At 39.8% G+C, this 19,460-nt stretch overlaps 2 protein-coding genes across 2 annotated transcripts in view; both read left to right on the plus strand.

The window, feature by feature from the left end:
* Window positions 1–2,325: 2,325 nt before the first annotated feature.
* On the plus strand, window positions 2,326–11,610 carry LOC307201611 (vomeronasal type-2 receptor 26-like; the record flags this gene model as incomplete). Its single annotated transcript, XM_079950890.1, has 7 exons — window positions 2,326–2,401; window positions 3,182–3,200; window positions 4,406–4,697; window positions 5,696–6,556; window positions 7,461–7,688; window positions 8,094–8,220; window positions 9,906–11,610. 7 exons carry the CDS (start codon window positions 2,326–2,328, stop codon window positions 10,805–10,807), a joined length of 2,505 nt encoding a protein of 834 aa, XP_079807016.1. The 3' UTR covers window positions 10,808–11,610.
* LOC307201818 (vomeronasal type-2 receptor 26-like) overlaps window positions 8,159–19,460 on the plus strand; it is a 33,268-nt gene continuing 21,966 nt past the window's right edge. Inside the window, exons 1-2 of the mRNA XM_079951272.1 lie at window positions 8,159–8,224; window positions 16,350–17,201. Of these exons, the coding sequence (XP_079807398.1) occupies window positions 16,374–17,201 (828 nt within the window). The 5' untranslated portion in view covers window positions 8,159–8,224; window positions 16,350–16,373. The remainder of the gene's footprint in view (window positions 8,225–16,349; window positions 17,202–19,460) is intronic.

The raw sequence follows: 19,460 nt of genomic DNA on the forward strand, positions 1-19,460 counted from the left end.
CAGCTTTTGGCAATATTTTTTCAGTGGCTGTCTCTTGTATATTGGCAAAAGCTATTACGGTAGTTTAAACTGGCACTTTACTGTTTGGCTGGTGACCTCTCCCCCATTCCAAGATGTAGACATGCACTCAGTGACTGAAGAACTTGTAATGCAATGTAATGAAGGCTCTGTGACCATGTTTTACATTGTCCTGGGCTATATAGGCTTCCTGACAATTGCCAGCTTCACAGTGGCTTTCTTTGTCAGGAAGCTACCTGATAGTTTCAATGAAGCCAAGTTCATCATTTTTAGCATGTTGGTCTTCTGCAGTGTGTGGCTATCCTTTGTGCCAACTTATATGAGCTCTAAGGGCAAATACATGGTAGCTGTGAAGGTCCTTTCTATTTTAGCTTCCAGTGCTGGGTTGCTGGGTTCCATCTTTGCATGCAAATGTTACATCCTTTTGTTGAGGCTTGAGCTGAACAACAGGAAACAGCTCAGAAGGTGAAAAGACTGAAGAACCTAAAAATCTATATAATTTGCATTAGTTATTCATCTGTATATGTTTGTGTTTATGCATCTGAGTGTTTGTATTTGTTTGTTTTATACTGTTGAGATGACCTTGTATTTATTCAATAATTAATTAAGTTATGTTGCACACTACCTTGGTAATTTCTGTTTTTTAACTGGAAATATAAATTATTCTAGTAATAGAATAATAAATCCAGAAGCTGCTTTTTAAATTTTTGAAGAGTATAGGCTTCTTCTGAATTTGTAGCAGCTGATAAGGAAATTGTCAATAAACTTTGCAATTAGTAGACCCCACAGATATATTTATCATCAATGCAATAATAATACTATGCCTATGTCATTCTTAATATATTCTATTATTATGTGTGTAATGCCAGGGGTTCCTTCCTGAAACAAGCAGCTCTCGAGTGATATATATGCATGATTTTTGGTCCTATTCTTCTTCTTGAACCAGCAGAACTTCCGGCCTGCTCCCCCCATTATCACATTCTACCCCGTTCTCTCCTTGTGGCTCCGCAACTACAGCTCTAGAAATGCCATCAAAACCTACCCCAAAGGCCACCCATTGCCACACAGCCAGCTTCCATACTTTTTAGGAATTTCCACAGTATTCTGTCATTGCTAAAGTCTTTGAGGGCAGGAACTGGAAAATGCTGGAAGATTCTTGTCAGGGAACTGCCATCGGAGCTCCAAGTGGTGGAGGGGCTCCAGGATGCTGGGAGACCCTCGGATGCTGAGGAGGGAACCAGCAGGGGGAGAGGGGAAGTTTCAGCAGAAACAGAGTCGGAGGAACAGCTCCGAGACGCTTCCAGTGAGAACAGCGGGGAGAGCTCTGGACCTCCTCTTGGGACGCCCACTTTGCGCAGGAAGCTGTCACGTAGAGAATCTAGGCGTAGAGTTTCTGTCAAAGAACTCTTATGTTGGAAGAAATTCCGGAAACGCCCACTGACGGATTCTGCCAGCGATTAAGGCAGCCATGCACCAAGGGCTGCGTGGAGAGGGACAGTTTTGAAACTGATTAATAATCTCTAAGAGTGCAAGTGGTTACACACAAGTAGCCCCATAGTTCATCACAATTCTAGAAGGTTCATTTCTGTTGCAGATATTGTTTTGGTCACAGTGAGACAGGAGAGATAAATTTGTGTGCTCAGTGAGCTGGTGATTCTCTCTCTCTCTCTCTCTTACTTTTATTTGTACCTCACACGTCTGAAGTTTTTATTCCCCTGAAGTTTTTTGTAATAAAACCTTTACCTTTAGTAAAAGATTTCCTTTTACTGATGGACCTCTGACTCTGTGATTTTATTTACTACACACCACAATTCATCATATTCATACATATTCTTTTCTCTCCCAAGCAATTTCCACCTCAGCATTGACTTTTGGGCCCCCTGAGCACGTGGGCAGGACCCAATGTGGAATTTCTGTCAGTGGAGCCACACAACCCATACCGCAGTCAACAAGTCTGTTCAGATGCAGCAAACATGTTTTCTTCAGCAATTCCACAGGGAATCCCTGGATTTGAGCTGGTGATTACCTTCCTCTAAATTATTAAAAACATGTAACTGAGTCTGCTGCTCACCCAGTCCTCCTTGAACTTTCAGCAACCATGAGAAAAATTAACAGCAAAGACGGTATATTATAAATAAATCCAGCAGCATTTAGAGCTAGGATGGGTGTCTGGGTCTGATACTATGATTTCCAATATTCTACATTTCATACTTCAAGGCTTATATCTGCGAGAATGTACCATTTAAGTCAATGGTTTTCATCAGGACAACTCTAACAATAGGGCTGTAGAAAAGCAAAGGATCATCTATGTACAGGCAAGATTTCCTTCATTCTGAATATGATAGTTTTAGTGGTCTTAATGCTGGCAATGATTCCGCACAAGGTATGCCAGGCTCAAAATGTGAAATGTAGGGTTTCCCATCCACATCGCCCACAACACATATACCATCAGCAAGGAAACCTCATCATTGGTGGCATTGCAACTCATGGTGGCTTCATGAAAACCTTAACAGCCTTTACCGAAGAACCACCACTGGCATTGCTTGAAGAGTTTATGTAAGACTTTTTTTGTTGTTTTTTTCATTTCCATGTCTTTCCCTCTGAAAAGACCAGTGTTAGTGCTACAACATATATGCAGAGGTATATCAGCTTGGCCTGTAGGAAAAAAATGATGGAATTAAAGTAAAGCTGAAGGGAGGGTTTCAATTTCTTCAAAGGAAGAAGACATGTGGAATACATTTAAGCTTCCTAAAGTAATAGTCTTTCTTTCAACTCCGTTTTCTTTTAGCTTTTTATAATTCTTTCTCCTGTCAGTTACAAAAAAATTCCCTTCTGTTTCTTAGACTCACATTTCACTTCTGCTTACATTCTTACAGCACCCATTTTTTCTTCAGCACATTCTAATGGTATATATGTTAATGTAAAGATTGTTAAACAATACTGATTTTTGGATGTTGTCTGGAAACATCACTCAGTGGTAATTGCTTCTTGTATATCTGCATTTTATCTTAATTTGCTTATTCCATGTGATGTAAAATACAAGAATATTTTGACTTGTGGGAGCTGCCATCAACTAAATTCATTCCTCTGAATTGATATGAAAACAGATATATTCCTGCTTGCTTTGTTAAATTCCATTTTCTCATATAATTCTTTTTCATAGAAAATAACTTCATAAAAAAGTAGGTAAATAAAGGCCTATTTTGAAAAATGTATATTTGTACCTTGGAATAACATTTGAATAAAGTTTATGATATAACTCACAGGTGACTCACAAAATGTTTAGTGTTCTATGTTCTGAAATTGTTGGATTCTGTTTTCTTAGCCCAAAGCAGTTTAACTCATGTTACCAAGAAGCTCATCCTTGCTGTTTATTAAGTATAGCTGCGTTGACTGAGGAATTTCACTCTACTGGAGGGTGTTTAGCAATGGCTTATACAAGCACAAGAAGGGAAGTGTGCAATATTGTACATTTGCTCTCCATTTTCCTCATCTATAGGAAGTGATAGGAGGACTCTAGGTGTATGCATATGCCTTACTATAGATTCAATTTACACATAGTTGATTCCATTTACACATAGTCGCCACAAGCTTACTCTTCTGCTTGGACAATAAACAGCTCTGCCATAAATAATATACTGTGTGAGACTGTCAGAAAGCAAAATCCACACAAACCTTCAGCAATAATTCAGATAGATGGCACTGTTGTTCTAGATTCTGTAATCCACACAGGGCAACATCCACATGGTATGTTGTGATGTCAGGCACAAGCTATCATAAAATACTCATGTTGATAACACGTCTCTGCAACATGGATGCATGATTGAAAATTTAACCTAACCCTAATGAGAGTCTCAAGAAATACAACTCATTAAGAACATTAATGATTAAGTGTGATGAGGTGGGCTTCCACCAACCAAGGCTGTAGCTTTGTACGTGTTGATTAACATCTTTCCCACATGTAGTTTCCTTTTTTAAGCCTCCCCATTCCAATCAGCATGAATGTAGTTATTCCAGCTCCTGACTGCTCTCAAGGAGGGGCCCAATCCTGAATTGGCTCTTTGAAGATAAAGGTGCCTGGGAACTACTGGAGGCATGGATTTGCTCTGAAGCCTAAAATTGGCAACTGCTTGTGGAACAGCTCTTGTATGCATCCATGTCCATGTTCATGAGCATAGCATAGGTGTTTGTCACAGATGAGTTCTTCTCTGCTATTGGAGGACCACGTCCTCGTAACCCTAACCTTCTCCAGCCAGAGAATCTTGACTTTAGGATTTCTCTAGAAGACTGCGATCAAACATTATCAACATGAAAATGCAGATAGTGGTGTTGGTTTTTCAAAAAGTGTGAAATATCATTCTGATACAGTATGCAATTTTAATTCTAGTGTAGTGTCAAAGAATTATCAGCATATTTTGGCCTTGGCATTTGCAGTAAAGGAGGTCAATGACAACCCTCAGATCTTACCCAATATCACCTTGGGCTTCCACATATATGACAGCTATTTTAATGAAAAGTTGACCTACCATGCCACAATGCTACTTTTATCTTCGTTAGAGAGGTTTTCCCCCAACTACGTCTGTGACATCCAGCATAATCTGACAGCGGTCATTGGGGGACTGGATTCTGAAATCTCTATTCTTGTGGCAAATATTCTGGATATCTATAAGATTCCACAGGTAGGGATAATCTGCCATTGTGTATATTGAAAGTATGGGAATGCAATACTTTTTCATGCGGCTTTTGTCTTTCCAGATTTATTTTGCAAGTCGGAGAGAGGGAGGTTGATATTCTATTAAACCCATATTTATGACTTATGACATGGTAAACCAATGAAAGAAGTATTATAGACAGCAAAATACCCAAGCAATGATAAAGCATAGAATTGCAGGACAAAGAAAGTTAGGTCTTGTGGTTTTTTGTTGTTGTTTTTTGTATAAATTTGTATGTGTGTTTCATTTTACTCTTTGCTCCTGCCCTTGTAGTTAAGAAGAAACATCTTTTTACATTATTATTATTATTATTATTATTATTATTATTATTAGCATTGAATCCTTCCTTGCATTGAAAAAACTTCATACTGAGAATGAGGTACATGAGAGCTGTTGTAAGGCAAGCCTTTCTAGGAGAGGAATTCCATCAAATAGACATCCGTGTCCCAGAAAAACACATCTCACAATATTCATATGCCATAGTATAGTATAAGTAATTTTGCAGATAGCAACTAGTGCAGTAGGGTGGAACCATCCTCCCAGGACCAGTATCACTGTGCCTTATTTGGACAGGCCTGGGTGGTGGTAATGTCAAGACTGTGCAGATGCATAAGAAGCCCTTTACACTGATGTGTCCATTCTGCCTTGAGTTTGCTTGCACCTTGACCCACCTCAGCACCATCCAGAGATAGTGCAGCAACAACAGTCCAACTACACTCCAACAAAGAATTAACAATGGAAACCATTTACTTAATTTTGAAAAAAAAATAGTACTACCTGCTGATGTAATGTACCTGTGAAAGGACTAGTCCCCTATCATGATAAGAGGCAATGATATCCACTTACCTTACCACTTGCTGTAAACCTTGTGTCTTAGCCACTGTACTGAGTGATCAGAGCATATGAAACTACATCTTGAAAATGACTATAACTGTCTCTTTTTCCCTTTCTACTTTTTCTTTTAGCTGGTATATGGTTCGAATCCAGTGATGAATGATAAAACTCCAGGGCTTGATTTTTACCAGATGACCCCTCAGGAAACCCTTCAGTATACAGGGATACTCTCTTTGCTTCTTCATTTTAGATGGGTGTGGATTGGGGTTGTAGTCGCAGATACTGACAATGGAGAAAGATGTTTGCGAATTATCATTCCACTGTTCTCTCAGAGTGGTGTCTGTTTTGCTTTCATAGAAAGAATCCCCATGTTAATTTCTTTCAATGAAATTGATGAAAACCTGGAAAGAGGAGGTAAATTACATAATGAAATCATGAATAGTAAAGCCAACATAGTGGTTTTTTATGGAGAATCAAATGCCATGATGTATTTGAGATGGTTTCCATATCTGTCAAAACAGGAATGTGAGACAGGCATACCAAGAGGGAAAGTTTGGATTCTTACAGCCCAGATGGAGCTTACATCAACAGTCCATCAAAGGAATTTTGTTACAGAAATAATCCATGGTACGCTAGCCTTCAAGATTCACTCCAACGATGTACCAGGATTCCAGTCTTTTATTGAGAGCAGAAATCCTTCCATCCCTAAAGGAGATGGGTTCATCAGGGACTTCTGGCAGCAGGCCTTTGGTTGCACATTGTCAAAAACAGATGTAGGTAACGTGGATGGATACATTTGCAGTAGGGAGGAGAAGCTAGAGAACCTTCCAAAACCCTTCTTTGAAATGAGCATGACAGGCCACAGCTACAACATCTACAATGCTGTCTATGCTGTGGCCCATGCTTTACATGCAATGTCCTCATCTAGAGTCAAGCACAGTGCAAATCTGGATGGAGCGAGAATGAAACTACAGAATCAAGAGAAATGGCAGGTAGTGGCTTGAACATCTTGACGTGACAATGCATAATTTCTTACTGTTATATTTTTACTCCCACAGAAAGGTACTCCTGGAATATTCTGCCTCAGGTACCAAATTCATTTGACCAAACTTGGGGCCTTGGGAATTGGTGGGTGTTGTTATGATAGGTGTCACACACTGTTTGACCTGACTTGCACCAGCCTGCTAGCTCCAGATTTTGTTCGGCATTTTATCTGAAAAATTCATGTAGGCATGGAAGGCAGGTTTTGCACAGGCATCTAGTTGACCACTGTGAGAAGAGGATGCTAGGCTAGAATGGCCACTGGCCTGATCCAGCAGGCTCTTCTTATGTCTTTACGGTATGCTGTTACCTTCTCCCTTGCCACTGATTCCCCGCACTTTGTGGATATAATGGGGTGGATTACAGTCAAATAGATATAAGGTAATGCTCATAGGGAAAGAAGGGTTAATGTTGATTCCTAGAAGGTATAGGGCCTATTCACGGGGCAGAATATGGCTAACCATACAGGTGAGATGCAGCTAAAAAAGCAACAGAAATGTTGTGTGGTGAGTTATTTATGCTTGAACAGATTGTGGAGCTCTTTGGGCATACATTTTGAAAGCTATATTTTCTAAATTTTTGAGAAGAAAAACTGATTTGAAATATGGGAGGAGGATGTTTTGCTAAAAAATACCATAAAATGATCTGTTTGAGATGTTTTTTTCCCTTATTATATGAGCAGCGTGTATTCTTATCAGTTTACTTAATAACATAGTGATCCTTACTATTGTCTCTCAGTGATAAATGGTTAGCAGATATTTCACCAGTTGCCTCCTGCTCAAAACCCTTCAGGAAAGCATTCTTGCTACCATTAGACATCAGTCTGAAAACCCTACTCCTTTTTATTCCATCCAGCTCCATCACTACTTGAGACATGTTTCATTCAACAACAGTGCTGGGGACGAGATCTCCTTTGATAATAATGGGCAGTTACTAGCTGGATTCGATGTCATCAACTGGGTGGTTTCATCCAACCAATCTTTTCACAGAATAAAAATTGGGAGGATGGATCTGCAAGTTCCTCCAGATGAAGCATTCACTATCAATGAAGAGGCCATAACATGGCATTACTGGTTTAACCAGGTAGGATCCAATCAGAGATTTAGGGTGGAAGTGATTTAGAGAATAGTGTCAGTAACTGTATCTTTTCAAAACTGTCACCAAACATATAAGAGCCCAGACTAAAGATTAATGTTAGTATTCTCTCAAAGTACAACCTAGTTCTTTAACAAACAATCATGTTAATTCTGCATCTGTTTCCAGTGTTGCTGTTAGCCTCATTCCTAAGCTTATCATACAAAGCTACCAGGAGGTCTTTAAACACTTCCTTCTGTGTGTCTATGATGGAATGGAATTTGTACTTTAATTTGCATGTAAGGTGCGGTGCATATGTGATTGAAATTGCTGAACATTGCAAAAAGAAGTGGAAAGGCCCATGAAATTTAAAGATTCCAAGCTCATTATTTTGCTTTCTCATTTATGGATTAGGCCCAGCCACTTTCTACATGCAGTGAGAGCTGCCATCCTGGTTCTAGCAAGAAAGTGAAAGAAGGGAAACCATTTTGCTGCTACAATTGCATCCCATGTCCAGAAGGGAAAATATCAGACAAGGAGGGTAAGTAAGTATACCTAGAATGATAGAATCATAGAATCATAGAGTTGGAAGAGACCACAAGAACCATTGAGTCCAACCCCCTGCCAAGCAGGAAACACCATCAGAGCACTCCTGACATATGGTTGTCAAGCCTCTGCTTAAAGACCTCCAAAGAAGGAGACTCCACCACACTCCTTGGCAGCAAATTCCATTGTCGAACAGCTCTTAGTGTCAGGAAGTTCTTCCTAATGTTTAGGTGGAATCTTTTTTCTTGTAGTTTGGAAACATTGCTCCGTGTCCGCTTCTCTGGAGCAGCAGAAAACAACATTTCTCCCTCCTCTATGTGACATCCTTTTATATATTTGAACATGGCATTCATATCACCCCTTAACCTCCTCTTCTCCAGGCTAAACATGCCCAGCTCCCTTAGCCGTTCTTCATAAGGCATCGTTTCCAGGCCTTTGACCATTTTGGTTGCCCTCCTCTGGACATGTTCCAGTTTGTCCGTGTCCTTCTTGAACTGTGGTGCCCAGAACTGGACACAGTACTCCAGGTGAGGTCTGACCAGAGCAGAATACAGTGGCACTATTACTTCCTTTGATCTAGATGCAATACTCCTATTGATGCAGCCCAGAATTGCATTGATCTGATGCTACTGGGTGTTTTCTGTTCTCAGTATTCCAATTTGATTTGTGTAGGGACACATTTTTACAATCAGGCTACTCCAAGCTTGATGTTTTCCCCTTGCAAATTCCGGTTTAATTTATATGGGATTGATTCAATACGGTGAGGAAAATCAGGCTCCAAACTGCTTCACTTGGGTCACAGACTATTTGTTTTCATGGTTTGGTGATGAGTGGATATGTTGTCACTTTCTGTTACTCCTCTTTCCACACCCATTATTCGTTAGTACTTTCATTTGGTTTCTAGTCATGCTCAAAACTATTTCTGGTGTGCTTCTGAATGGAACTAGTGGTGTATTTTTTTTGTTGCTCCCTCAGATTTACACAGAACCAGAAAACTGCACAGGCAAACCACACACAAAAAATCCTCTACAGTCTATTACATAGCATGTTAAAATTAAAAATGTAAACTGATAATTTAAAACTGATTTTTTTCTATTTTGGCTGTGCTCCTATTTCCACTGTTCCTGAATATATTTCCTATGAGCTCCCATATTTGTGAAAAACCAGAAATCTCCAGAAACAAACTACAGTTAAATATCTGTTTTAATGTGGTATACTTGTGCAGCTTTCTGGTTTTGTTCAATTCTGAGGGATTTTTTAAAAAACAAAAACAAAAAACCAATAAAACTATTTGTGCACATGCCCTGTTGGTACTGATTTACCATAAATAACTTAACGGATTGGAAAGTTGGGATAAACATAAGAGGAACACCTACTGGTATGAATAGGAAAATCACAGATGTAGGGGTCAACTTATACAACATTGAAAGGAACCATTTAGGCATATTATTAAGGTTTTATGTAAGATCAATACCATAGCCCTTTTCACATATTACTGGTGTGTGAGGTTCTATTTCACACATGAATTCTAAATCATGCTATGATCAACATAGTGGGAGCAAAAGACAGTGTTACTTTGCAGCTGTGATTATATGTACAGCCCTGCAAATATATATTTTTACATTAGACCTCAACACTCAGGTAATGCAGAAAGAAGGCTTATGTCTTTTCCTGTTTCAGATATGAATGACTGCATTAAATGCACAGATGAGAAGTACCCAAGTAAGAATCAGGATACATGCATTCCCAAGACTGTAACCTTCTTGTCTTATGAAGAACCTTTGGGGCTCAGTTTAGGTTGCATTGCTCTTTCCTTTTCTTTGATCACAGCTCTGGTGCTGGGGACATTTATGAAGCACCATGGCACTCCCATCGTTGTTGCCAACAACAGGGACCTCACCTACACTCTCCTCATCTTCCTCCTGTTCTGCTTCCTTTCCGCATTGTTGTTCATTGGCCAACCTCAGAAGTTGACGTGTCTCCTCCAACAAGCTGTTTTTGGCATCATCTTCTCAGTGGCTGTTTCTTGTGTATTGGCAAAAACCATCACCGTAGTTCTAGCTTTCATGGCAACCAAGCCAGGATCAAGAATGAGGAGGTGGGTGGGGAAAAAGCTGGCCACCTGCATTGTTCTTTCCTTTTCCCTTATTCAAACTGGCATTTGTACTGTGTGGCTGGTGACCTCTCCCCCATTCCAAGATGTAGACATGCACTCAATGGTTGATGAAATTGTACTGAAATGTAATGAAGGGTCTGTGACCATGTTTTACATTGTCCTGGGCTATATGGTCTTCCTGGCAATTGCCAGCTTCACAGTGGCTTTCTTTGCCAGGAAACTACCTGATAGTTTTAATGAAGCCAAGTTCATCACTTTCAGCATGTTGGTCTTCTGCAGTGTGTGGCTATCCTTTGTGCCAACTTATCTCAGCACAAAGGGGAAATACATGGTTATTGTGGAGATCTTCTCTATCTTAGCTTCCTGTGCTGGGCTTCTGGGCTGCATCTTTTCCCACAAATGTTACATTATTGTGTTTAAACCTGAGTTGAACAACAGAGAACAACTCATAAGGAATAAACACTGAAGAATTTAATAAATCTCTTTCCTTAACTGTAATTTGCAATCTGGACTTATCTTTGTTCAAGTATTTGTTTTTGTTTTTGTTGTTACTCAGATATTGTAGTGATGACATGGTGGTTATTATTATGTTGTACACAGCCTTGGTAGTTTATGGTATTGTATGTTGCATGCTTAAATGGTTATAATAATAGAAAAATCAATCTTGAGCAGTTCATGTGGAAGTCCTGGGCTGTCCAGATGACAAGAGCCCCTCTTGGCCTTGCTGAGGTATTACAAAGGAAAGCAAAACAGTACATTTGGCACCAGTTTGGCTGCAGGAATTGCCAGAAGTAAATGTCTTCCCTCCCCCAAATGTAATGTTAGTGTGTTGAAGCCTGAGTTGAACAGTCAGAAGCAGTTCATTAAGTAAAAAGATGGGAGAATTTGAATACCCCTGTCTTTTATGATGATTTGAAAGCTGGACATGTGTGTTTGATCTGCAATATATTTGTAAATGTTTTTCCCACATAAAGTTTTTTATACAACTCCCCCTTGCTGAAAACTTGAATTGGAAAATTGAATCAATATTTCCCTACAGGCAGGCTCAGCACTTGTCACTAGCAAGTTCTGGATCTGCCTGCAGGTCTCAGTGGCTTCGTGACATCAGCACCCTTTTCGTTGGTCACCTGTGCAGCTGTTTAGTCACTGGAAATACTGCAATTCTGCTTTTGAACAGGAACCAACCTCAGCTCCCGTGTAAGTATACTCTTGGCAACTAGAAGGGAATAGCATTGCAGACCATTCAGGAGTGCAAGTGGGAGCCAGTGGTGGGAGAGAGAAATGCCACGTAATACAATTCACACCAAGTAGAAGCATAAGGCACAGAACTGTTTTTGATAGATAATCCTGTGCTTTTAATTGTTTCACATTAGTTTATGGTGCAACATGTGCATGCTATTGAGCATTTTCATATAAATATAGTTACAGGTAGTAGGGTTTATTGGGAAACCTGCAAGACAAAAAACCTATGAGCACATTAGCCAGCTGCACTGGCTCCCGGTGGAGTACAGGGTCAGATTTAAGGTGCTGCTTTTGACCTTTAAAGCCCTTCACGGCCTAGGACCCTCGTACCTACGGGACTGCCTCTCCTGGTATGCCCCACGGAGAGCCTCAAGGTCCATAAATAACAACACCCTAGTGGTCCCGGGCCCTAAGGAAGTTAGATTGGCTTCGACCAGAGCCAGGGCCTTTTCAACTCTGGCTCCGGCCTGGTGGTACGCTCTGCCTCATGAGACCAGGGCCCTGCAGGATCTGATTTCTTTCCGCAGGGCCTGTAAGACAGAGTTGTTCCACCTGGCCTTTGGCTTGCAGCCAATTTGATTCCCTCCCTCCCTCTCTCTCTCTCTCTCTCTCTCTCTCTCTTTTCTTTCTTTTCCTTCTCCTCCTGCGATGAGGCTACATTTTAATATTTTAATGTTCCATTATTTTAATGTTGTATTTTATTTTTGTTTTTAAGTTCGTAATCATTCATCTTGTTTTTATTATTGCTTGTAAGCCGCTCTGAGCCCGGCCTTGGCTGGGGAGGGCGGGGTATAAATAAAAAATTATTATTATTATTATTATTATTGCAGAAGCACAGCAAGAATATTAGGCAATAAAACCTATTTCAGAGAACTGAATGGGGCTGGGAATCCATGTGGACATATTGGGCTGCTTTAGTGCTAGCAAATAATGCAATACCTAGAGGAAGATATGTGCAGTCAGTCCCTGTTTGCCTCTCTCACACTTCCCCCCAACATCAGCACTGTGATATATGTCAAAGTGTGCTTAACTGGGAGAGGGGATTTTACCCTCCTTTTCCAATAATTTAAAAAGAGGTGGTTTGTGCCCTTCCCTTCTTTGTAGGGACAGGAGGGGACAGGGAGACATAAGCAAGTAATTGCTGTGATATGTTGTGATGTACAAGCAGTGGGTGGGGAATGAGTTCATGTCTCTTTGCACAGACTACAACACTCAATGTTGTTTTTTCAAGGAGGCCCGCATTGTCATCAAGCTTCTATAATTTGTTTTATTGTTCCAGATTGCAGCCTAATATTTCTGGTGTCCCCCTTCTTTGTTATTCATTCCAAACATAATCATCAATTTCTTCCAAGCTAATCATGAGTGAAAACTTTTGTTCTGCTGTGAAAAACATGTTTTCTTCAGCATTCCATAGGGAATCCTCATATCTGAATGTTTGATTTCCTTCTTCTTCAGTTATCGGAAGCATTGCAATATTAATCTCTGGTGGAGTTTCAGTGGCCACGAGTAAAATAAACTTCAATGATTAAGAAGAATGTTATAAATATGCCTGGTACTATTTAGAGATAAGAGTAGGAACTGGAATAAGGCCAGGATCTAAAGGTTTATTCTCTGATACTTTTGCATTACATGACTCAAGATTTAGATCTGTGAACAAACTACCATTAGAGGAATCTCTAAGCATAGACACTCTGAGTTTAGAAAATCTGCATGTAGAAGGGGAAGTTGCCCTTCTACTGAAGAAGATGGTTGTTTTAGTGGTCTTGTTCATAGTATTCTTTTCTCAGATGCTATGTAAAGCTCATACTGTGAAATGTAAGGTTCGTGGTCCACATTATCCACAACACATGTACCATCAGCCAGGAGACGTTATCATTGGTGGCATTGCAACTTATGGTGGTTTCGTGAATGATTTATTATCTTTCACTGAAGATCCCCCACCAGGATTGCTTGATAGCTTTTTGTAAGGACGGGAAAATTTGCTTATATTTTTATCCTTGTGTTTTGTACCTGGCAAGACAAAGCCTAACAGTTTATTCTGAAAACAATGGGCGATGATGATGATGATGATTTATTATCCACCCTTCCCCATAAGGTCCCAGGGCAGGTCACAATAATCCAAAAACACATTCTTAAAAACAACTAAAACAGATCATGATCATGAGTGAAAGTAGAAGGAAATAAACACTTATTTTCTGCACAGGAGAAAGTCAGGGTGAAATGTATTTAAGCCTTTATATTTTATTTCACTTCTGCATTTTCTTTCTCCTCATTTCAGTTATTTCTTCTACTGATTCTGTGTTGCTCAGAGGTCATCTGTGGTTTCTCTTAAGGCTCTGAATTCTTGCAACATTTGTTTCTTTGTACATAGGACGTGCATTTTAACATTATGGGAATCATTCCAACCACAAGTTTCACAACCACCTTCATATATTCCTGATTCCTGGTCTTAAAATATATCCTCTTTTGCTGGCTATATTACATTTCCTTTTCTGGTATAATTCTGTTTCCCCAAAAATGTCTTTGTAAGAAAGTAGGTGATAGAGACATATAATGTAAAATGAGAATTTGGAATACATGTATGTGTGTATTAATATTTGAATGTTCCTGGCTCCTATTAGTAAACTCAAATTTATATTCTCACTCATATTAGCGTACATTCCCTATGTACCAATCAGTTGTGTTCTTAAGCTGAGCTCTGAAAATGTTTGGCTGTGTCTCTGCTGAGTTCAGCCTTGCAGCCATTTGAGGGATACTCGACAGCTCTCTGAGTTGAAGAACCTTCATTCTTCAAGTGACACTGGAAAACAGATGAGCTTAATTTCTCCAGATAGATACAGCATATGCCTTAGTCTGTGCCTGGTTCATTTTGCATAGGCACCACAAGCACACCCATCAATTTGGACTGTTAGCAGCTGCAGTAAGAATAAATCACCAGAACATAAAACAATGTCCTGTTGATTGTTAAATTGTTTTTATTTGATTTATTTTATTTTAATATCGTTATTATATCATTACCACTCTGAGATTGCTCTTGGTAATGAAGGGGGGGATGCAAATGGAACTTCAAACACTATGTCAATCTGTGGCACAGCCTCATATATAACTTTGTCCTAGATAAAACCATCCCCTCTGGAGGCAGAACCTATAAGTTCCCTCTCATGGATCCTTGTTCAGGTGGATAGGTATAAAAGGTCTCCATTGCTAATCTTTAACTACTAGCTGCCTGGAATAGAAGTTCTATGATGAATAATATAATGAAGAAGGTTCAGGACACAGCGGAATTAGCTTTATTTTTTGATGCAGAATGCAACTATTTTTATAGTGTAGTGACAAAGAATTACCAGCACATCTTGGCCTTGGCGTATGCAGTAAAGGAGATAAATGAAAACCCTCAGATACTACCCAATGTCACTTTGGGCTTCCACATCCATGACAGCTATTTCAATTCTAAGAAGACCTACCATGCCACAATGCTACTTATGTCCACACCAGAGAGGTTTGTTCCCAACTACATATGTGGCATCCAAAGTAATCTAACAGCAGTGATCGGGGGACTGGACTACCGAATTTCTGGTCTTGTGGCAGATATCCTGCATATATATAAGGTTCCACAGGTAGGGATTATGTGCCTATATGGATGTGCAGACGATGGGATTTAATCCTTTTAAATGCCCCTCAGATCCTTGAATTTCAAATAATACGATGGGTGAGATACATAAGCATTATAGCATGTCTACAAAAAAGTAACATTTATGTGTTTATTGATGTTCAAATAATTTTTATCCATTTATATCCCTTTTATGAATGGGAGCTTATTCCATAAGGCCAATGGTATCCTAACACAATTAAAATAATGGTAAAGACCCAAACCATTCTTCTTCTTCTTCTTTATTGAATTTATATACTGCCCTATACCCAGGGGTCTCATATAAAACATATTTTAAAAGTTCAGATTAAAATATCAGTACAATCAAACATATGTAGTTGTGTGTGTGTTTATTGTGTGTGTCTGCATGCATACACATGGATGCACATATATGTTTATTTTATTTGTGGCTTATTTGTTACACTTGGACCATAGACACACACACACACACACACACACACACACACACACACACACAAACACACAATTAAAAAGGGAGTAGAAAGGGGCTGGGGTTCTGGGGAAAATGACTTTTGCATTGCCACTTGCCACAGACCCCAATGTGTTTTAACTATGCACATGTTTGGTTTTATAAGCATGACCCATTATGTAACCCGCGTGTAAGATAAATAAAATAAAACAAAGGAGATCTAGTATACCTGGAAGAAGTATTTCTTTACTGATCTTCTAATTCAAAACGTAATGTGAGAAGCCATTTGAATATCCTTTCTTCTGAGTTTACACCACACATCATCAAACAATGAAGGAAGCTCTAGATATGACCCAAACTGAAATTTGGTTGATTTTAAAGTGTACATCGTTACACCCATACACATCTAATCTTTCTTGAAAATCTTTTGCCTCTGACTGCTAAGGTCAAATATTTGTGACAGAGAGGAAGTCTGGGGAGAAACAGTCCCCACTGATGTTTCTACCCCCAATATAAACCAACTTGACAACCTTAGCATAAAAATGAAGCATCCCATCTTTAACATATTGTAATAACATTCCCATGTCTGTTGCAAACAGTGTATCTTAATGCATTTTGTAATCTGAGTTCTTCAATATACTGTTTAAACGTGACTACTAGTGTCACCCTTCTCAAATTTCCCCTTAGCTTCTCTATGGCTCTGCTCCAGAGATGGAAGATAAAACCACAGGAGCTTCCTTCTACAAAATGACCCCTGAGGAAACCCTTCAGTACACAGGGATTCTTTCTTTATTACTGCATTTCAGGTGGACATGGATTGGAATCGCTGCAATGGATAATGATAATGGAGAAAGGTTTCTGCAAATTGCAGTTCCACTGTTTTCCCAGAATGGTATATGTTTTGCCTCCATTGAAAGAGTTCCTATGAAAATTACGTACACTGAACTTAATGACCTGCTAACATGGGGAGCAAAAATACATGACAAACTCATGGATAGCAAAACCAATGTAGTAGTGTTCTATGGAGAGTGTAACTCCATGGTATATTTAAGATGGCTCCCATATTTATCGGAACAGAAAAATGCAACAAATTTACTAAGTGGTAAAGTGTGGATTATGACAGCCCAGATGGAACTCACATCATTTCTCTATCAAAGAGACTGGAACACAGAAATAATCCATGGTTCTCTCGCCTTCACAATTCACAGCAGTGAACTACTAGAATTCAAACCATATATTGAGAGCAAAAATCCTTCTAGCACAGAAGGTGATGGTTTTATCAGGGACTTCTGGCAGCAGGCCTTTGCCTGTGTATTCCCAAACACTGAGGCAGATGGGAATATTTGCACAGGGGAAGAGAATATTGACAGTCTTCCGGCACCATTTTTTGAAACAAGCATAACTGGCCACAGCTACAACATCTACAATGCTGTCCATGCTGTGGCCCATGCTTTACATGCCATGACCTCATACAGAGTCAAATACAGCAAAATAGCACAGGAGGGACGACTGAAGCCTCAGAAACAACAGATGTGGCAGGTACTGTCCTCCTGAATATGCTCCTATGGCAATGTATAATATTTTAGATATTGAAATAGGGCCTACCCAGTATAGTAATTTATCTCCCAAACTCTTCTTGTGCACACATTTACTTTCTCCCTCATCTCCAAACACTCAAGAAACTCCTCTCTTTTCACCCCTCACGTGATTCCCTTGTTGAAACTCTGTCCTCCAGCCACTCCCCATACTGCCCCTACCCCATACTTTCCTTCAGTCTTTTAATGTATTAGTTCAGGGGTCAGCAAACTTTTTCAGCAGCGGGCCAGTCCACTGTCCCTCAGACCTTGTAGGGGGCTGGACTATACTTTTGGGGGGGAAATGAACAGATTCCTATGACCCAGCGATGCGTTTTAAATAAAAGCACACATTTGACATGTAAAAACATGCTGAATCCCAGACCGTCCATGGGCTGGATTGAGAAGGCGATTGGGCCGGATCCGGCCCCCGGGCCTTAGTTTGCCTACCCATGTATTAGTTGAATGTAAAAAGACTTTTGCATGGCTGGCATGTTGCCTAATGTACAAAGTTACCCTGCCCACTTTTGACTCTCACCCTGCACGCTTTGTCCTTAGTCTCACTCACCACTGGCTTGCAGCCCTAGTAAAGTTGCCCATGAGACTGAAAATGGTTAGCTATTCCTGCTGTATAGTATGGTGGGGGGGCTTTTTAATTAGCTTCTCTGATTGCATGTCGACATATCTGAGTTATTAGCAGCCGACTGTTGATGTCAGCTGTGAGTTATAAGTCAAATCAGAACCCTTCCTTGAGACCCGTGGATTGTAAATAGCAATCTGTAGCTGGGATGGCAGCCGCCCTTTCTTTAGTTCCCATTCTTCTTCCTGCCTTTGGACCTACCGTTTCAGCCAACCACTTTAAAATCTTTCTGGGTTCTTCTTCCCAGTGCATTCTCTTTAGTTAACATGCTGAGAAATCAAATCCTTATGTCATCCCCTATTCAAAACTGTTCAGGAAACCTTTAGTCTGCTGCCATTAGACCTTCGTCTGAAAATCCTAAACTCTTTCCTTTTCCATCTAGCTCCATCATTTCTTGAGACGTGTTTCATTTAACAACAGTGCTGGTGACAAAATTGCCTTTGATCATAATGGGCAGTTACTAGCTGGATTTGATTTTATCAACTGGATTGTTTCCTCAAACCAAACCTTTCACAGGGTGCAAGTGGGGAGTGTGGATCCAGAGGCTGTTCCAGACACAGCCTTCACCATCAATGAAGATGCCATAACCTGGAACAACTGGTTTAACCAAGTATGATCCATTGGGGAGGCAGTTTTGGGAATGCCCTGTTGTTGAATGAGCCCTGGCTCTCTGCATGGGTGTGTAAAGTAAATGTCATGGTGAACGCAAGTAAGAATGTTCTTGAATCAAAGTGCAACATTGTATGAATTGATGAATTCTTGGAGTTACAAAACATTCTGTCCTGTTTCTTTCAATAACTGAGATATTGATGGAGGGAAACTAATGTATATATATATATATATATATATATATATATATACACACACACACACACACACACATTATTTATATGTATATAAATATTTATATATTTATTGCTTGGATTAGAGGAAAAGAAACACATTTGAAACCCTTCCTATGGGCCAGAACCACATGACACTTTGATCATCACTCATATGTTTTTCTCCATTTATTTCTTGACAATGTCTAGTTGAATTTAAGATGGGAATGGATATCATCACATTCAGTATTACCATGCTTGTATCTCATTTCAGACAAATAACACTGCACTGAAAGGAGCTTGCAACAGGGATGAGTCTTTTAAAAGAGGCCCCGTGGAACATGTGTACTCTGTATCCACGGGGCCTCTTTTAAAGGACTCACCCTGTAGATAAACCGAAATGCACTAGTCATAAGCAAGTGTGTAAGTTGCATCACTGAGAAAAATGTGAAACCTTCTTTCCTGCCATGTGCTCAAAAGAATAGGACCAGGGTGCTCTATATTATCCACATAAAGTTGACTCTTTAGGGGAAAATAAGTACAGGCAATTCCCCATTATGCATGTTTGAGTCACACACAACTATGTTGATGTGTGCTGCCACGAAAAATAAATAAATAATTTGATTCAAACCTGGAAATGGTGCAAAAGGGCAAAAATGACACGCAGAATGTATTGAAATCCCAGGAGCCTTTGCACCAACTTTTGAGGAGAGTTAGATTTTAAGAAAGGAGGTTTGACAGACATTTGTGGGTTTGGAGCAGA

This window comes from Podarcis cretensis, assembly GCF_951804945.1.
Source record: "Podarcis cretensis genome assembly, chromosome: 13".
In the NCBI taxonomy this organism is placed as follows: Eukaryota; Metazoa; Chordata; class Lepidosauria; order Squamata; family Lacertidae; genus Podarcis; species Podarcis cretensis.